The 14,915-nt window shown below is 54.6% G+C and overlaps 2 protein-coding genes and 1 long non-coding RNA gene across 3 annotated transcripts; 1 reads left to right on the top strand and 2 right to left on the bottom strand.

Moving 5' to 3' along the window:
* LBX2 (ladybird homeobox 2) lies at positions 1,846-3,639 on the bottom strand. Its single transcript, XM_018054993.1, has 2 exons — positions 3,358-3,639; positions 1,846-2,292 (listed from the first exon to the last, which is right to left on the bottom strand). Exons 1-2 carry the CDS (start codon positions 3,560-3,562, stop codon positions 1,907-1,909), a joined length of 591 nt encoding a protein of 196 aa, XP_017910482.1. The 5' UTR covers positions 3,563-3,639; the 3' UTR covers positions 1,846-1,906.
* On the top strand, positions 2,266-6,573 carry LOC108637131. Its single transcript, XR_001918773.1, has 2 exons — positions 2,266-2,727; positions 6,350-6,573. It is a non-coding gene; the product is annotated as an uncharacterized LOC108637131 (long non-coding RNA).
* Positions 9,240-11,548, bottom strand: PCGF1 (polycomb group ring finger 1). The gene is made up of 9 exons (XM_005686323.3): positions 11,407-11,548; positions 10,881-10,986; positions 10,571-10,723; positions 10,347-10,418; positions 10,115-10,220; positions 9,902-9,935; positions 9,706-9,792; positions 9,487-9,567; positions 9,240-9,386 (listed from the first exon to the last, which is right to left on the bottom strand). The coding sequence occupies exons 1-9, from the start codon at positions 11,497-11,499 to the stop codon at positions 9,339-9,341; spliced, it is 780 nt and encodes a 259-aa protein (XP_005686380.1). The 5' UTR covers positions 11,500-11,548; the 3' UTR covers positions 9,240-9,338.

Raw genomic sequence — 14,915 nt, 5'->3', positions numbered from 1 at the left:
GCAAAGAATACTTCTTGTACATGATAGATGACAGGTTCTTAGCTCTATACTAGTTAGTAGTCATTATCTGTTCCTGTCAATGATGGGGAAGCAGGAAGGCTCCTAACCATGAATGGGGATGGCCGGCTCGGGGAAGACCTGCACTCCCTCCCCATCACAAGCAGGAGTATGATTAATTAGCAGTGTTAGAAATTATCTCAGGAAAGCCTGCTGGAGGAGGTGAGCTGGGCTTTCTACCCTGCAAGCAGCTACCTCAAGCTCTGCCTCAGAGTGTAGGATCAGTCCTCCCCACCATCCCGTGGCCACCACCACCATCCTGGTGGGGACGTTTTCCCACTAGCGCAAGGTGGGATGGAGGTCCCAGAAGCAGGGGTATGTCACCTCTCCCAGCGCTTATCACTTTGCCTGGGTCTCAGTGTAGGACTCTCCTGCGGAAAAGACGAAGGGTCGGGAACCTATTAACAAATGGCCTCAGGGTGGGGAAAGAGGAGAGGCAGGTGGGACGCTGTCACTCTGGCACCAGTCTGTTAGTTAGGTGCAAAGTCTGCCAGGCGGCGGCGGATCAAACCCCGAGTGGAGTTCTGGAACTAAGGCGGCCCCTGAAGTGAAGTGACGTGAAAGTCGCTTAGTTGTGTCCAGCTCTTTGAGACCCCATGGACTATACAGTCCATGGAATTCTCCAGGCCAGAATACTGGAGTGGGGTAGCCTTTCCATTCCCTGGGGGATCTTCCCAACCCAGGAATAAAATCGGGGCCTCCCGCATTGCAGGCGGATTCTTTACCAGCTGAGCTACCAGGGAAGCCCAAGAATACTGGAGTTGGTAGCCTATTCCTTCGCCAGCGGATCTTCCCGACCCAGGAATCGAACCTGTGTCTCCTGCATTGCAGGCGGGTTCTTTACCAGTTGAGATACCAGGGAAGCCCCAAGGCGGGGGCTAGAGGAGGGGTTGGCAGCTGCCAGAGTTTCTGGAGCAGAAAGCTGACAAGCACCAGATCTGAAGGCTGGCTGGATGCCTGGGTCTACATCCTGACTTAGGGGTTCTTTTGTAAAATGGACATAACCCTATCACCAACCTTATAGGGTTGCTATGAGAGTTAAAGGAAACATCGGGATTAAAGCGCTGGGCACAGTGCAAAGCATGGAATCTTCGCAATAATCAGGAGGTTTTGCTCCGGGCGCCAGGACTGAGGAGTGCTGTGGAGAAGGCAATAGCAACCCACTCCAGTACTCTTGCCTGGAAAATCCCATGGACAGAGGAGCCTGGTAGGCTACAGTCCATGGGGTCGCTAGGAGTCAGACATGACTGAGCGACTTCACTTTCACTTTCATGCATTGGAGAAGGAAATGGCAACCCACTCCAGTGTTCTTGCCTGGAGAATCCCAGGGACAGGGGATCCTGGTGGGCTGCCGTCTCTGGGGTCGCACAGAGTCGGAGACGACTGAAGCGACTTAGCAGCAGCAGCAGCAGCAGCGGAGAAGGCAATGGCAACCCACTCCAGTACTCTTGCCCGGAAAATCCCATGGACGGAGGAGCCTGGTAGGCAGCAGTCCATGGGGTCTCTAAGAGTCGGATACGACTGAGCGTCTTCACTTTCACTTTTCACTTTCATGCATTGGAGAAGGAAATGGCAACCCACTCCAGTATTCTTGCCTGGAGAATCCCAAGGACAGGGGAGCCTGGTGGGCTGCCGTCTATGGGGTCGCACAGAGTCGGACACGACTTAAGCGACTTAGCAGCAGCAGCAGCAAAGTCTGGAACTTTATTCTCCACAGTTGGGGAAGGTGGGCGTCTGGACTGTGAGCCGGAAAGGGCGCGCATCGACACGTTCCCTCCTACCCCGGAACCCAGACAGGGCGGGGGGGCGCGGAGGTCAGCGCCGCAGAGCCCTGGAGGCGGCTTTGCCTTCAATCGTCCACCTGTATCTCCTCGTCAGAAAGGTGGAGCTCAGAGTCAGGCCGGGCGGGGCCAGGGCCGAGGCCTGGGGCGCCGTCCGGCAGCGCGAGGCGGCACTGGGCTTCTGGGGACAGCGAGCGCAGCGAGGCCAGGTCGGCGCGCATCTCCTCCACGTCGCGCTTGAGCTTGGCGCGCCGGTTCTGGAACCACGTGACGACCTGCGCGTTGGCCAAGCCGAGCCGAGCCGCCAGCCCGTCGCGCTCGGACGGCGCCAGGTACTTCTGGAAGACGAAGCGCCGCTCCAGCTCCAGCACCTGCTGCGCGGTGAATGCCGTGCGTGACTTCCGCCGTCTGCGGCCAGCCCGGCCGGAGCCCAGCGCGCCCGGGGCCGCGCGGCCTGCGGGGACAGGGTGGGGGTCAGCTTCCTAGCCTGGGGGAATCAGGCTTCCGTCCGCGAGGACAAGCGGGCGTGGGGTCAAGCCAGAGACGGGGGAGGTTTGGTGCGGAGCCAGAAGGCGAACCGGAGCCAGAGCCGCGGACCCTTCCCGAACTTTGCGAGGGGCGACTGTGGTGTTTCAGCCCGGGGGGTGGGGCGCAAAGTGGAGCTGGCCTCCAGGGTACCCTTGGGAGGCAGAAGGATGAGGGCATCTCGCGGGGTCGGGGGACTACGAGGAAGGCGGGACAAGCCAGAGGAGAAAGGGCGCACCGTCTGGAGGACGGGGCGGGGACTCTGAGGCCTTCCGGAGCTCCTGCTGGAGCGGACTTGCAGGTCCAGGCCGGCACCAGTGGCGGGGGCCGACCATGGTCAGAGTAGGGGCAGCCAGCTGGCATGGTGAGTGTTAACAGAACCCTGATCTTGCCCTGTTTTAAACTCGTGGGTGTCGGGCACTCTCGGCTTATTCGTTTTGGATGACACAAGCACTCCCTCCTCAAGCCCAAAATGGGAAGAGTGGGGTACAAAGGGCGAGGAAAAGCAGAGTCCAGAGTCCCGCGGCCCTTGCGGCTCTAGGGCCCCTCTGCTCCTTGAGCCCTCTCGAGAAGAGAGCGGCTTGGAGCGGAGCTTGGTCACTCGGCGAGGCCCAAACTTCACCTCCCAGCACTGTCTGTGCGGTCCTAACCCTAGCTCGCTCATTTACAGCCTCCAGGCCAGCCCTTTTGTCTCCTCTCCGGCCTGTCTCTATCGCGATTGCTCCTCCTACAGCGAACGGACCCAAGGGTCGCTCAGTTCTCGACAGTCTGGCCCTTTCCCTCCGGCGCTGGCGGCCTCCAGGAGCGGCAGCGGAGCCTGGGAACTAACGGCGGGGAGGGGAGGAGAGGAAGAGGCAAACCCTGGCACGTGGGCCGCGGGCAGGGTGCAGGTTAGGGTAGCGGCCAGGGTGAGCGAAGGTTCGAGACCAGGAACCTGGAGGGGAGGAATGGGGAGAAGGCCAAGTCACAGTGTGCGACCTCGCCGGAGCTATACCTTCAGAGGGCTGCGGTGTGTGCCCGTCAAGTCCGCAGAAAGTTTTACTAGTCAGCTCCTCCAGCGCGCACAGCGGCGACGTGGGACCCTGGTTCGACTCTGGAGGCTGCGACACAGAGGGCCTTCGGGGAATCATGCACGGGCCTAGGATATCTGCGATGCTGAAGGATGTCCGGGGTGTCCGGGGCTCGGATCCCGAGCTCATGGCCAGCGGGGCTGTGGCGGTCCAGCCGCCCGCCGCGCTCGAATCCGCAGCTGCCTGGGCCCCTGCGCGGCTCCCGATCTGGGCCCCCCGCCTCGGACCCGCCCCCCGCGCTGGGCTCGAGCCTGTGTGCCCCTCCTCCTGCGCCCCCACCCCCCACCCCAGGTCCGCGGTGGGTCTGGAGCTGGTAGACGTCCCGGCAGCGGTATTTCTACAGGGTGGGGAGGTGCGGAGAGAAACCGGCGGAACCACCCGCCAGGCCGGGCCGCAGGGCTACTCTGCGCTGCCAGACGCGGCCCAGTGCGCACTCGGGCTGGGCCCGTCCTGGGCGGCCCCCAGATTCTGTGTACCGCAGACTCCCCGCCTAGCCGCAGCTCTGGCTCATAAAGTCGTCGGCAATAAAATTGCCTTCCCTGGCCCCAACGGCTGGGGATTTGCGAAATTTCAAGGAGGAAGAGCAGAGCTGACAGTGGCAGGGTCCCCAGCCTCACCTAGTAAGAACCTCTGTCTCCTGACCTGGCCCCCCCGTCCCGCCCCACCCCTGCGGAACGCTCTTAAAGAGGTCCTGCGGCTGGAAGTTATTAGCGCGGCGCTGGGGGCTGGGGGACTGGAGACTTGGAAGGACCGCCAGGCAGGGCGACTGTAACCGGGGATTCTGGGGATGCCACGGGGAAGCAAGCGCAGGTGAGTGGATTCTGCAGGCTCTCTGGGCGAATCCAAGGCCGTCCTGCCACGGCTCGGAGGCCCCGAGGAAGTCTAAACACACGGAGAACCGGCCGGAGACCTGGATCTCAGGAAAGAGAACACAGCAAACCAGAGCTGCTGTTACTGCTCAGGAGGCCAGTAAAGACTGGCCTCCACTGAGGGCCTCCTGATTAGTCTTTCCATCTATCAGTCGAACTGTCTGTCTTTGACTTCCTATTAAGCTCCTATAGTTGAAGTATGGGTCCTTTAGCCTGGAGAGGCCCAGAAACCACCCAGCATCTACAATAGTGGGAACCACCCACTGCCGGGGAGCGTCAGGGCCACTGGCTGTAGAAGAGTAACCTCAGGTGCAGACTTCACCTACCTAACCAGATCTGGAGACAGAACCCCTACAAACCCAACTGCAAATTCTGAGACCGGGGATATCTTTTTCTATTTTCTCCGTGTCCCGTCTTCCTTCTCTCCCACGCTTATTCTAGTCTTGGGCTCCCACCACGTCCTTCCGCTATAGGAAGAAGGCAGCTCTGGGACAGCACTGCTCACCAGTGAAGGTTCAACAGGGCAAGGATTTTGTTCACAGGTCACATCACAGAGGCAGAGAAGCCCCACCACTCCTGAGGAACTCACCATTCCTAGGGAATGTGGGGTTTTCTTCAAACAGTGCCATGAAGTCCCTCCTGGTCACCTTCTCTGCAGACTCCCTCCCACCATTTGCGCAGTGATCCTCTGAGTCCACCTGTCTGCTCTGGGGCAAGTGGAGCCTGAAGATGGGGTGCACCAAAGGGAGCTTGGGAGAGCCAAGACACCTGGATAAAGATTCCTTGACAAGGACAGGAAGGCACTTTGATAATGGGGGTCAGGAAACCTCATGTAACCTGAGGCATTGACCTAGTCCACATCCAGCAAAGGCAGAGAAACACAGGGTCTTACTGATAAAGGACTCCCTCCTATGACACTCCCTATCCCCTAAGACACACCCAGATACTCACACAGTACCTTCGTGGCAGCCTAAGCAACTAGCTCAGCCCAGTGGGCCCACTGTTGGGTCAGAGAGCAGACAGTGGAAAGCTGAGAAGCCTCAGGACCTTGTTAACTGATTATTAATGGTGGCAGGTGGCAGAGAGGCAGGAGGCCTCAGCCCTCTGAACCATGCTGGTGGTTTCACTTAGTCTGCAACGAAAGAAGGTCTTTCTAGGGAGGCTGCAGGAAGTGCCTAGCTCGTGTCCTGCCACCAAAAAGACACTCTGACCTTCACTCATGCATCTTCCATGTAGCTTTTATGTCATCTCTTCTGCTCTTAGTTACTCTTGTGTGTTCTTGTGGAGCGCTCCTGAAGGGCCTTTGCATTCCTCCCCTTCCGTCTCTCAACCTTTTCCAGGCTTACAGATGGGGTTGGACAATGGGCTTGGGCAATCCCCAGATGTAGATGTCGGGGGAGGAGAGGGAAGGAGAGACTTGTCAAGGGAAGAGGTTGCTGACAGCAGAGCCCAGCTAAGGTCATCCCAGCAGCCAGGGATTTGTCCAGACAATTGTGGGGCCTCAGGAGGGGACTTTTCCCAGCAAAGCCCCTGGAACCTGAGCTGGGGAGAAACCAGATCCTCTGAGGGGTGTAGAAGGAGGGGGAATGATTAATGAGGGAGATTAGGAGATTAAACCTGGGTTGAGGAGGGGGTGCTCAGCTGTCTCCTAGGCTTCCCCCAAGCCCAGCTTGACAGTGGTGCTGTGCTCCAGCTCGCCTCTCCCCGCTGTGCCTCCCACCCCCACGGCCCAAGCCTCTCTGCCCTGGGTCCTTCTCGGAAGGACTTGAGCCTACATTCCTGCCTGCCACTCCCCTTCTTCGATGGATTCTCCCCATTGTCCCTTCAGAGGACATCTGGAGGTCCTCTGGTCCCTCACTTGGTAGAGATGCCCTCTTTCTCACTTTCTCTTCAGAAGACACCTCCATTCCCACTTAAGGATGCCTTCTCTCACACACACACCGCCTTCTTTCAGAATTCCCTTTCCGCATCACCCCCATCTTATTTCTCTTTCCCTGACACTGCATCTCTGACTCGCCTTTGTCCGCTTCACCCTCTCATCTTGCAGATGCCTCTACCAAGGCCTTCTCCAGATGTACCCCTCTTTTTGCCATCCAGAAGTGAAAGTGAAGTCGCTCAGTCGTGTCCAACTCTTTGCGACCCTGTGGACTGTAGCCCACCAAGCTCCTCCGTCCATGGGATTCTCCAGGCAAGAGTACTGGAGTGGGTTGCCATTTCCTTCTCCATATTGGCTCAATAAATGGTCTTCAGGCCCCTGGATTTCCCACTGCACACATTTCTCTGAGTTCTGTGAGTGAGGGGGAAGGGGGAACGGGGATCCTCAGAATAACTTCCTAGGGGTGGTGGATGACCGAGAAGGACAGCCCAAAGAGGTGTGTTTCTCCTCACCATCCCCCCATCTTAGAGAAAACCTGTTAACCAGGGTGAGAGGGCCATGGGTGTTTAAGTGAAGAGACTCCAGATGGAAGAGCTGGGCCCGGAAGTCCTTCCATCTCACACACCTCTGGGATGGTTTTCTCTTTCAGAAAATGTTAATGCAGAGTGACCCGATTCAGACATAAATCTTCATTTCCTTACTTCCAAGACCCTGGGTCTGTGCGTTCTTAGGCTCTTTACACCGCCTCACAAAATGCTTTGTGCAATTGCTGCCAACTCGGGGGGTCTGCAGGCTGGGGTGGGGGAGCAGTGGGATGCTCACCACTCCCACCACACCCCGACACTGGCATACCCCTTGAGGCGCATTGTTCCAGGGAAGTCCCTTTTCCCTGTCTCCTCACCGTCACTCACCTCCAAGTCCTGGGAGAGGGACCAGCCTGAGAGGGACCTTTCCTCCTCTGTGCCAAAGGGGAGAGCAAGTCTCAGTGCCCAGGTGAATGTGGACCACAAAAAGAGCTCGGTGAGAAAGGGCATCAGGAGCATGGGCAAGCTTGGCCCTGCAGGTGAGGACTGACGTTTCCAACCTGGCACCCCATGAGGTCTGGGGCACCTGGGAGCATACTGGGGCAGCCCTGCAGCTGCTTCTCTGAGCAGGCATGTGCGTTCTAGGCCACTGAATCCAACAGCACTGCGGGCTTGACTTGCCCACCCTGGCACAGATAGAGACCCAAGTGACTCCAAAGGGCAGGATCTGTGTGGAGCAGGCTGGGGAGGGAAGTAATGGACCCATAGCTAGAGAATGGTGGGGTACCTGCAGATGGCCGGCATTAGCCGGCTGCCACTGCTGCTGACAAAAAGAAGGCTCTGCTGAGCTGGGGGTCAGGCAGGGAGCCATGCCACCCCAGATCCAGGCCTGAGCGCCTTCTGGGGCTTCTTGGCTGCAAGTCATGTGTCATCAAAGGCCTCATCCTAAGGCTTGGTCCTCAGGTCTCCCCCAGAGTTATCTTCTGACTGAGCCTGCTAGACATCAAGCTGCCGCCAAGCCCCAACTGGACTACTGTGCCAGAAAAAGTCCCCAGGGGTATTTCCACTCTCCTTACCTCCAACACCCCACCCCACCTGCCTTGGAAATGCCATTTCACACACAAATGCCTTGAGAACAATCTGAGTACTGTGGCTTCAGTGGGCCTGGGAGTACCCAGGGCTTAAATTCAGGGAGAAGAGAATAGGGAACCCTGGGATAGATAAAATTAATCAGAATCCTCGAGGTACGTGCTGGTGTCGAGGCAGGCCAAAGACACTGGAAGAAGGCCTGATTCTGATTGAAGAAAGGTTTTCTGGAGGAGGTGAATTTATGCTTTCAAGAACAGCTGTGGGCAGGGAATGGGGGATACAAATCAGGCATGAGGCCTGAAGTGTGGGAGGTTCAGGAATCCTGCATATGGTACCAGGAGGGAATTGTGCCTGGGCAGTGTCTACCCTGGGCCCTGTTGCCTGCCCAGTTCATACCAGGGCTCTGCCTTGCCATCTGCAGTCTCTCCACACAGGCCTTTTTTTGGCCTACAGTCTTCATCCATGGGGAGCAAAGCCCCGGCCTACTGTGTCCTGGGAGAGAGCTCAGGGTTTTTGCCCCCAGAGCCTCTGGCTCCTCTGGCCAGTTAAGGGTCTTTCACTGTCCCCTTTCCCAAGTCCTCTGCCACCCAGTCTCCATCCAGGGAAGCTCAGGCACCTTCAGCCCTCACAAGCTACGCTCAGTGACCCCCTTGAACTCGTACTGTCAAACTTTGGCCAACGCCAGATTTGGGCTTTAACATCAGGTTCTGGCAACATCTATGCTGCCTGCACCATTCAGCTTGTCCCAGATTCCACAGCAGCCCATTAGCTTCTTACAAGAGGAATGCCTTGCTTTGGCCTCCAGTTCCCTCCTTTGTAGCAATCAGCCTACAAGGAATGATTGCTAAACTACTCAAGAGAGTTCTCACCCTGCTGCTTCCCTCTTGTTCCTAAAAGGTGCCCTTTCTGGGAACCAGTTCCCTTCTCTCAACCACCCTCTCCACACCCTGGCTTCACCTAGCCCAGGCACCTGAATCTCACATGGACAGCCAGGTTTCCAATTGTGACAATCCCCAGTGTATTCTTGCATCCCAATTTGTTTTTTTTTTAAGGCTCCTCCCATGGTGCAATTCTTTGTATTTTCTTTAAAATATCACTCTTCTTCAATCCTGCAGTGGCCACTGTCAGACCCTAGCCCCATTCTCACCACTACTGAATTAGGACACCTGATGCACTCAGGTCTGCTTTACACGTGGTAACATTCAAGGACAGCGAGAGCGCCCCTTCCCTTCACCAAAAGAGGAAGGTATGAGTGACCTGGTTCACTCGGCTCACTTTCTGAGTTTTACATATGTGAGGCCCTCTACGGCTGTCCTTTGGTAACTCACTGAGGGAACACCAACACAGAAAGGCCCTCCTTTTCGATGAAACTCAAGAAGACTTCTCAACAGGGAAGCAGGACACAGGACAAGGCAGTGTGTGGCAGAACGAAAAAGGGCAAGGAGAGATGCTTTTTTCAAGTTTTTATTTCAAAAAATAAAGCCAAAGTTAATTTCACATAAATATCTGGGGAGGGGAGGGGACAAGGATGGGTGGGGGCTTGGCCCCTACCTCCTCTTCTCTTTCACACTGTATTGCAAAAGCAAAGGGGATGGCTAAGGGAAACAAGGGGAAGAAGTAGTCAGTGGGAACGTCCTTACCCAGAAGGGCCCCCAGCCCACCTCTGCCCTGGGGACTGCCTTGGCACTGCCTTACTTTGCCGAACCAGTGGGACAGCCATATCTGCTTCATGGTCATGTGATCAGGGAGAACTTCATTGTCAAAAAGGAGCTGCACCTAGGAAGGAGACAGGGGCAAAGTTTCAGAAACTATCCTCTTGCCCAGGTCAAGAACTACCCAAGTCTACCGTTGGCTCTGTTCCTCCTTTCTTACCCCTTTCTGCCCCCTCAAAAAAATCTACATGGGGATACTCACATGCTGGGGGTTTAGCATCAAGCGATGACACAGGACCCTCCGGAGATGACGAACTTCAGCTCTAACAGAACACCGGACATATTTGTTCTGGGGGTTGGTGGGGGGCGGGAGGGACAGGAAGAAGACAAGATGTGTGAGGCAAGGGTCATGGAGTGCTGAGTCTCCTTAGAGAGGCCCTCCCCTCAGCCCTTCTTACCTGCAGGATGCTTTTATTCTTGTCTTTGCCAGAACTGGGGGGAAACAGACACAGGTTAGGGAGCCCTGGCTTTTCCCCTGCCCCCCACCCAGAACTAGGATATACTCTCTTGAATGGAAGACACTCCCTTACTGCTCGCCTTCTCCCTGGGCCCCTCCCTGGCTCTGGGTCACTGTCATTGTCACTTCAGATAGCCCATGACCTATCCTTCACCTCAGCCGCTCCAGGCATAGGCTCAGCTGCTCATCATAGCGATAGTAGTGGGCTTTTGAGTGGTCGAAGCTGCTGAAGGGGAGGCCAAGGTTGCTCAGGGCTGGCTCTGAGAAAGACACAGTAACAAGGAAAGTGGCACATGTTCCACACTCCATTTTCCCCAGGTGGCAAATCTGGGCAGGAGGAATGCTCTGGGGGCTTTACCTTACCCTCCTGCTACCAAGCAACATACCTTCCCCACTGGGCTGGGTGACCCGGTCTAAGCCTCGGGACTGGTAGAATTCTCGGATTCGTTTCTCTTCACCTAGAAGAGGGTAGTATGGGAAATAAAATATAAGCCCTCTCTCATTCTTTTTTCCTCGAGCTGTCAACCTCTTTACCAAAGCCCTTGCCACCTCAAGCTGCCCCCCAGCAACAGTGCTCTAGAGGCCCCTCAAAGTCCAGTTGGTTACTCACTGTCTTGCAAGCCTGGCACTAGCTTGTACACGATGTCCTGCATGACCCGGTCCAGTTTGAGGTTGAGCAGTGGTTGTGTTTCATGGATCTTGATGTTACACATGGGGCAGTACTTGCTGGTTTGGAGGTACTTCACAATACAACTCTTGCAGACTGTCAGAAGAGAAAGGCAGACTCTCAAGCCCTCTGAAAACTGGGTTTATGGGTTGGCTGGGTTTCCTGGGTGGTTAGGGCAAGCAGCCTAGAGGCTGACAGCCAGCTTAGTGGGATATAGGGCTTGGAAAAAACAGCCAGGGTTCTGGGCACTCACACGTATGAAGACACTCTGTTATGGTGGTGGCATCCACGAAGTAGCCTGCGCACAGGCAGCAGACGATGTGCTCGTTCAAGTCTTTGATCTTTACTCGTACTTCCTCCTGCGGACACACCCTCCGTCAACGATCATTTCCCCAACCCCAACCCCTGTGCCTTCACGATCTGGAAGTCGCCACTTATCAGAGCCCCCGCCAACTCTGCACCCGGCGCCGTCAGCTAATTAGCTCCCAGGGGGCTGACACTCCCCCTCCACCCAGCAGAGGGCTCTGTGCACAGCAGGGGTTCTCTCTAGCCTGACTCACCCGACCTTCCTTTCCCAGGGGAGCCTACAAAACGTCAGCGGCGCAATGCGCAGGCGTCCTAGCCCAGAGTTTGGCAACCCAATCGCAATCGCGCAGGCGCACTGGGCACCCTGTCTCTGCGCAGGCGCACTGGGCGCCCGGCCAGCCACCGCCCGTCCTCTAGCCGGCCCCAGTTCTCACTGCTAGCCGATCGCAGTGGTAACCCTGCCGCCCCTTCACCTCGTTCCGTAGTGGGTCCATCTTGTACACTGACTGGAGCTGGTTCCGAAGCCTCATCGCGATCGCAATCTGGCCCCCCTGAGGAGACGCCATCTTAAAGGCTGATCTCGGCCTGCTACTTCCGGTGCCGCCTGCGGGGCGGGACTTGTCGCCCCGCAACGAAGGCTTAGGTCTTTTCGGATTCGCTGACCCTCTGTAAGGCCCCGCCCATGTCCCTTCTCCCCGTGTGCTCACCTGAGCCCCATTGGCCCCTCCCCCTCCTCAATGTGTAATTAGGGAGTCCAGGGGGTTCGTGGGAAGGGGTCCTGTCTCCTCGACCTCCTGTAGTAATCGTCATAGTAGACCCTACATGATCTCGGGACTGACTTTTGGAGCCTGCAAAAGACTGCCGCCTTCTATCCCAAAGGCCCGGCGGTCTCCGCCCGCCACCACTCAGGGTTGTCGATCTCCTGTGGCGACGTCCCTGATAAAAGAAACCTCTCCGGGTCCCCTGCTTGTGTCCTACTACGCGCCCGCATTACGGAGCTTCATCCCGGTGGAAGGCCTTGTCCCCCCTCCACAACGGAGGTTTCTTGGAGCTCTGCGGAATCTTGTAGAGGGTGGCGGGGAAGGAGGGACCCCAGGGACTTGGTAGTGATCGTGCCCACCCCCATCACTCCCTCCTGCCGCCGAGGTTGGGGGGGGGCAGGCCCTGGTTAATGATGATGATTCAATCATCGGCGCCTGCGGAGGCCTGGGACAGACTAATGCAGAGCAGATGCCCAAGGAGGAGGGGAGGACGGCTAGGACACTACCACACATGGACACGCTGAGGCAGCGAGCTCCCGCGATGGCATAAATCCAGTCCCGCACTTGGGGAGGATGCAGGGGCACTGGACCTGGTACACCGATGTCCCTAGGTACTTTCTAAAAAGTGGGATTCAAAACCCATCGAAAACAAGGATAAGATTACTGTGGAGTATTAACATCACGTACAGTTGGATAATCAAGAAGCGAGAGATACCAGCGGAGACGGGGGAAAAACTTTCTGGAGGAAGTGGGTCTTTGTGTGGGCACAATTCGAGATTGGGAGTAGGGGAAAGAAGTGTGGTGGAAATAGAAAAGAAAGGCACAGTGGAGAGGGACCTGAAAGAGGATAAGGTGTAGATTTGAGAGCAATGATAGAGAAGAATGAGAAGCAGCAGAACCTTATGGAGTTGGGACTTTAGTGTGAAAGCAATAGGGGAAAAAAAAAAAAAACTTTTCTGAAGAAAGGGGGTTATCCGATGAAAGAAACATATTCATTTATCTTCAGAGTGGATTAGAGGCAAGGAGTTATAAGTGATTTTTAAAAATAACTACTCGCTATAGCCACTGCTTACTTCCCTGTTCCAAGATGCCATTATCTCTTCTCTGGGTGACTGCAGTGGCTTCTTGCCTGCTTTCTTGCTTCTACTTTTACCCTCTTTAGCCTAGTCTAAACATAGCAGCTCACAGTGATTCTGGTAAAACATGAATAAAAATCCAAAAGGATACATAGAAATGTTTTTTTGAGTTGACAGATGCTTATTATCTGGATTGTGTTGATGGTTTCATGGGTGTACACATATATCAGTGTATCAAATTGCACATTTTATGTCCAGTTTATTGTATGTCAGTTTTGCCTTGAAGGTGTTTCAAATGTAAAAATCAGGTGTCTTTTCTGTTTAAAACAATCCAGTCATTTTCCAATTAGAATAAAAGCCTTCAAGACTGCGTGGTCTCTCACAGTCTCTCAGTCTCTCCAGACACACAGGACCTCCCACTGTTTGTTCCACAGGTACACCAGTATATGCTCTCATTGTGTCCCCAACTTGAAATGCTCAGATATCCAAATGGCCCTTTTCTTCCTTCAGGTCTTTACTCCATGAGGCCTTCTGTGATCAATCTAGATAAACCATCATCTCCTACTCTTATACTTTTCCCCCTTCCTTGCTTTATTTTTCTTCTTAGCATTTCTGAGTATATGGTATACATTTTCTTTTTTAACCGCCTCCCCCACTGGAATGTAAGCTGTTCAGTGGTAGGACTTTTGTTGTCGGAGAAGGCAATGGCACCCCACTCCAGTACTTTTGCCTGGAAAATCCCATGGACAGAGGAGCCTGGTAGGCTGCAGTCCATGGGGTCACAAAGAGTCAGACACAACTGAGCGACTTCACTTTCACTTACAACTATATTTCCAGTGCCAGGTACCCAGTAGCTAGTACGTAGTACCAAGCACATAGTACCTTCAATCAAAATTTTGTGGACGAACACATGAATATGGGGGGTGGTGATGATGGCCTATATTAGGCTTTTATTAAGAATATTTTTTACTGCGCTGCGTCTTCATGGCTGCACAGGCTTTTCTCTAGTTGTGGTGAGTGGGGCTACTCTCTGGTTGCAGAGTGTGGTGGCTTCTCTTGTTGCAGGAGATGGGCTCTAAGGCATGCACAGGCTCCGCAGTTGTGGGTCCTGGACCCTCCAGCACAGGCTCAATAGTAGTGGCACGCAGGCTTGGCTAGAAAGTGGCTCCGGAGTGTGGGGTCTTCCTGAACCAGAGATTGAACCCGTGTCTCCTGCATTGGCAGGCAGATTCTTTACCACTGAGCCACCAGGGAAGCCTGGCCTATATTAGGGTTTTATCTGTGGAAATGGGAAGGGCTGTGCATGAAACATTTCAAAGAATAATAGGAGGAAGTGAATACGGAGCTTCGGGGGAAGCATTTCCTCCAGCTTGTTGGCTTAAGGTGGCTACAGCAAAAGCGGGTAGAGCTGGCCAGAAGACTAGAATGGTGGGATGGAACACAGCAAGGGTCGCAACCAGGGACTGAGGTCACAGAGTTTTCTGGGTAGATGTATTAGATGGAACTATTGGAAAGGATGAAAACTGAGCAGATGTAGATATGAGTAAAGCTGAAGTCTGAGCTCTGAATGCTCACAGTCTTCAGTGGAAGAAGAAAAGTCAGTGGAGGAAAAAGATAAGCAGCAACTGTGAATGTCCAAAGATGTAGAATAATACAATATTATGGAAGCCAAAAGAAGGGATATTTCAAGAAAGAGTTGATGGTCAACAAAGTAAAACATGTCAGAGAAGTATTGGATAATAGACACTGGATACTGGATATCTCTGAGATAGGGTCCATGTAGTGAAGCTAACTTACAGTGGATTAAAAGAATAAATACTAAGGAAATGGAGGCAATGAATATGGGCAGTAAAAAAGAAAAAGAAACATAATTTCTCTTGAAGAGTTGGGCAAAAACTTTGTCCAGACAGTAGAGACCTAAGACAGTCGGCAGTAGGAGGGACTAAGTTGATAAGGAAACTGATGATATAGGAGTGGGGACCACCTCAGCCATGGAATACTGCACCAACGGCAGGATGAAGAGAAGATGCAGGAAAACAGGCTAGGAGTGTGGCCTCTCTCTGTGAAGCTGCAGGTTTGAAGAGTTGGGCAGCCACATGCATGTGAGATATGGTGAGATGGATCCAAGGAAGTCTGTATGAGAGG

The sequence above is a fragment of the Capra hircus genome, chromosome 11 (genome assembly GCF_001704415.2).
Source record: "Capra hircus breed San Clemente chromosome 11, ASM170441v1, whole genome shotgun sequence".
Lineage (NCBI taxonomy): Eukaryota > Metazoa > Chordata > Mammalia > Artiodactyla > Bovidae > Capra > Capra hircus.
The sequence above is the reverse complement of the archived record's forward strand: the minus strand, read 5'-3'. Positions and strand labels throughout refer to the sequence as shown.

Coding starts and splice junctions, on each gene's coding strand:
- LBX2 (XM_018054993.1), bottom strand. CDS start 3,562: ATGAGCTCGGGATCCGAGCCCCGGACACCCCGGACATCCTTCAGCATC. Junction 2,293..3,357: donor CACACCGCAGCCCTCTGAAG/GTATAGCTCCGG, acceptor CTGTCCCCGCAG/GCCGCGCGGCCCCGGGCGCG.
- PCGF1 (XM_005686323.3), bottom strand. CDS start 11,499: ATGGCGTCTCCTCAGGGGGGCCAGATTGCGATCGCGATGAGGCTTCGG. Junction 10,724..10,880: donor AACAGAGTGTCTTCATACGT/GTGAGTGCCCAG, acceptor CTCTTCTGACAG/TCTGCAAGAGTTGTATTGTG. Junction 10,419..10,570: donor AGTGCCAGGCTTGCAAGACA/GTGAGTAACCAA, acceptor ACCCTCTTCTAG/GTGAAGAGAAACGAATCCGA.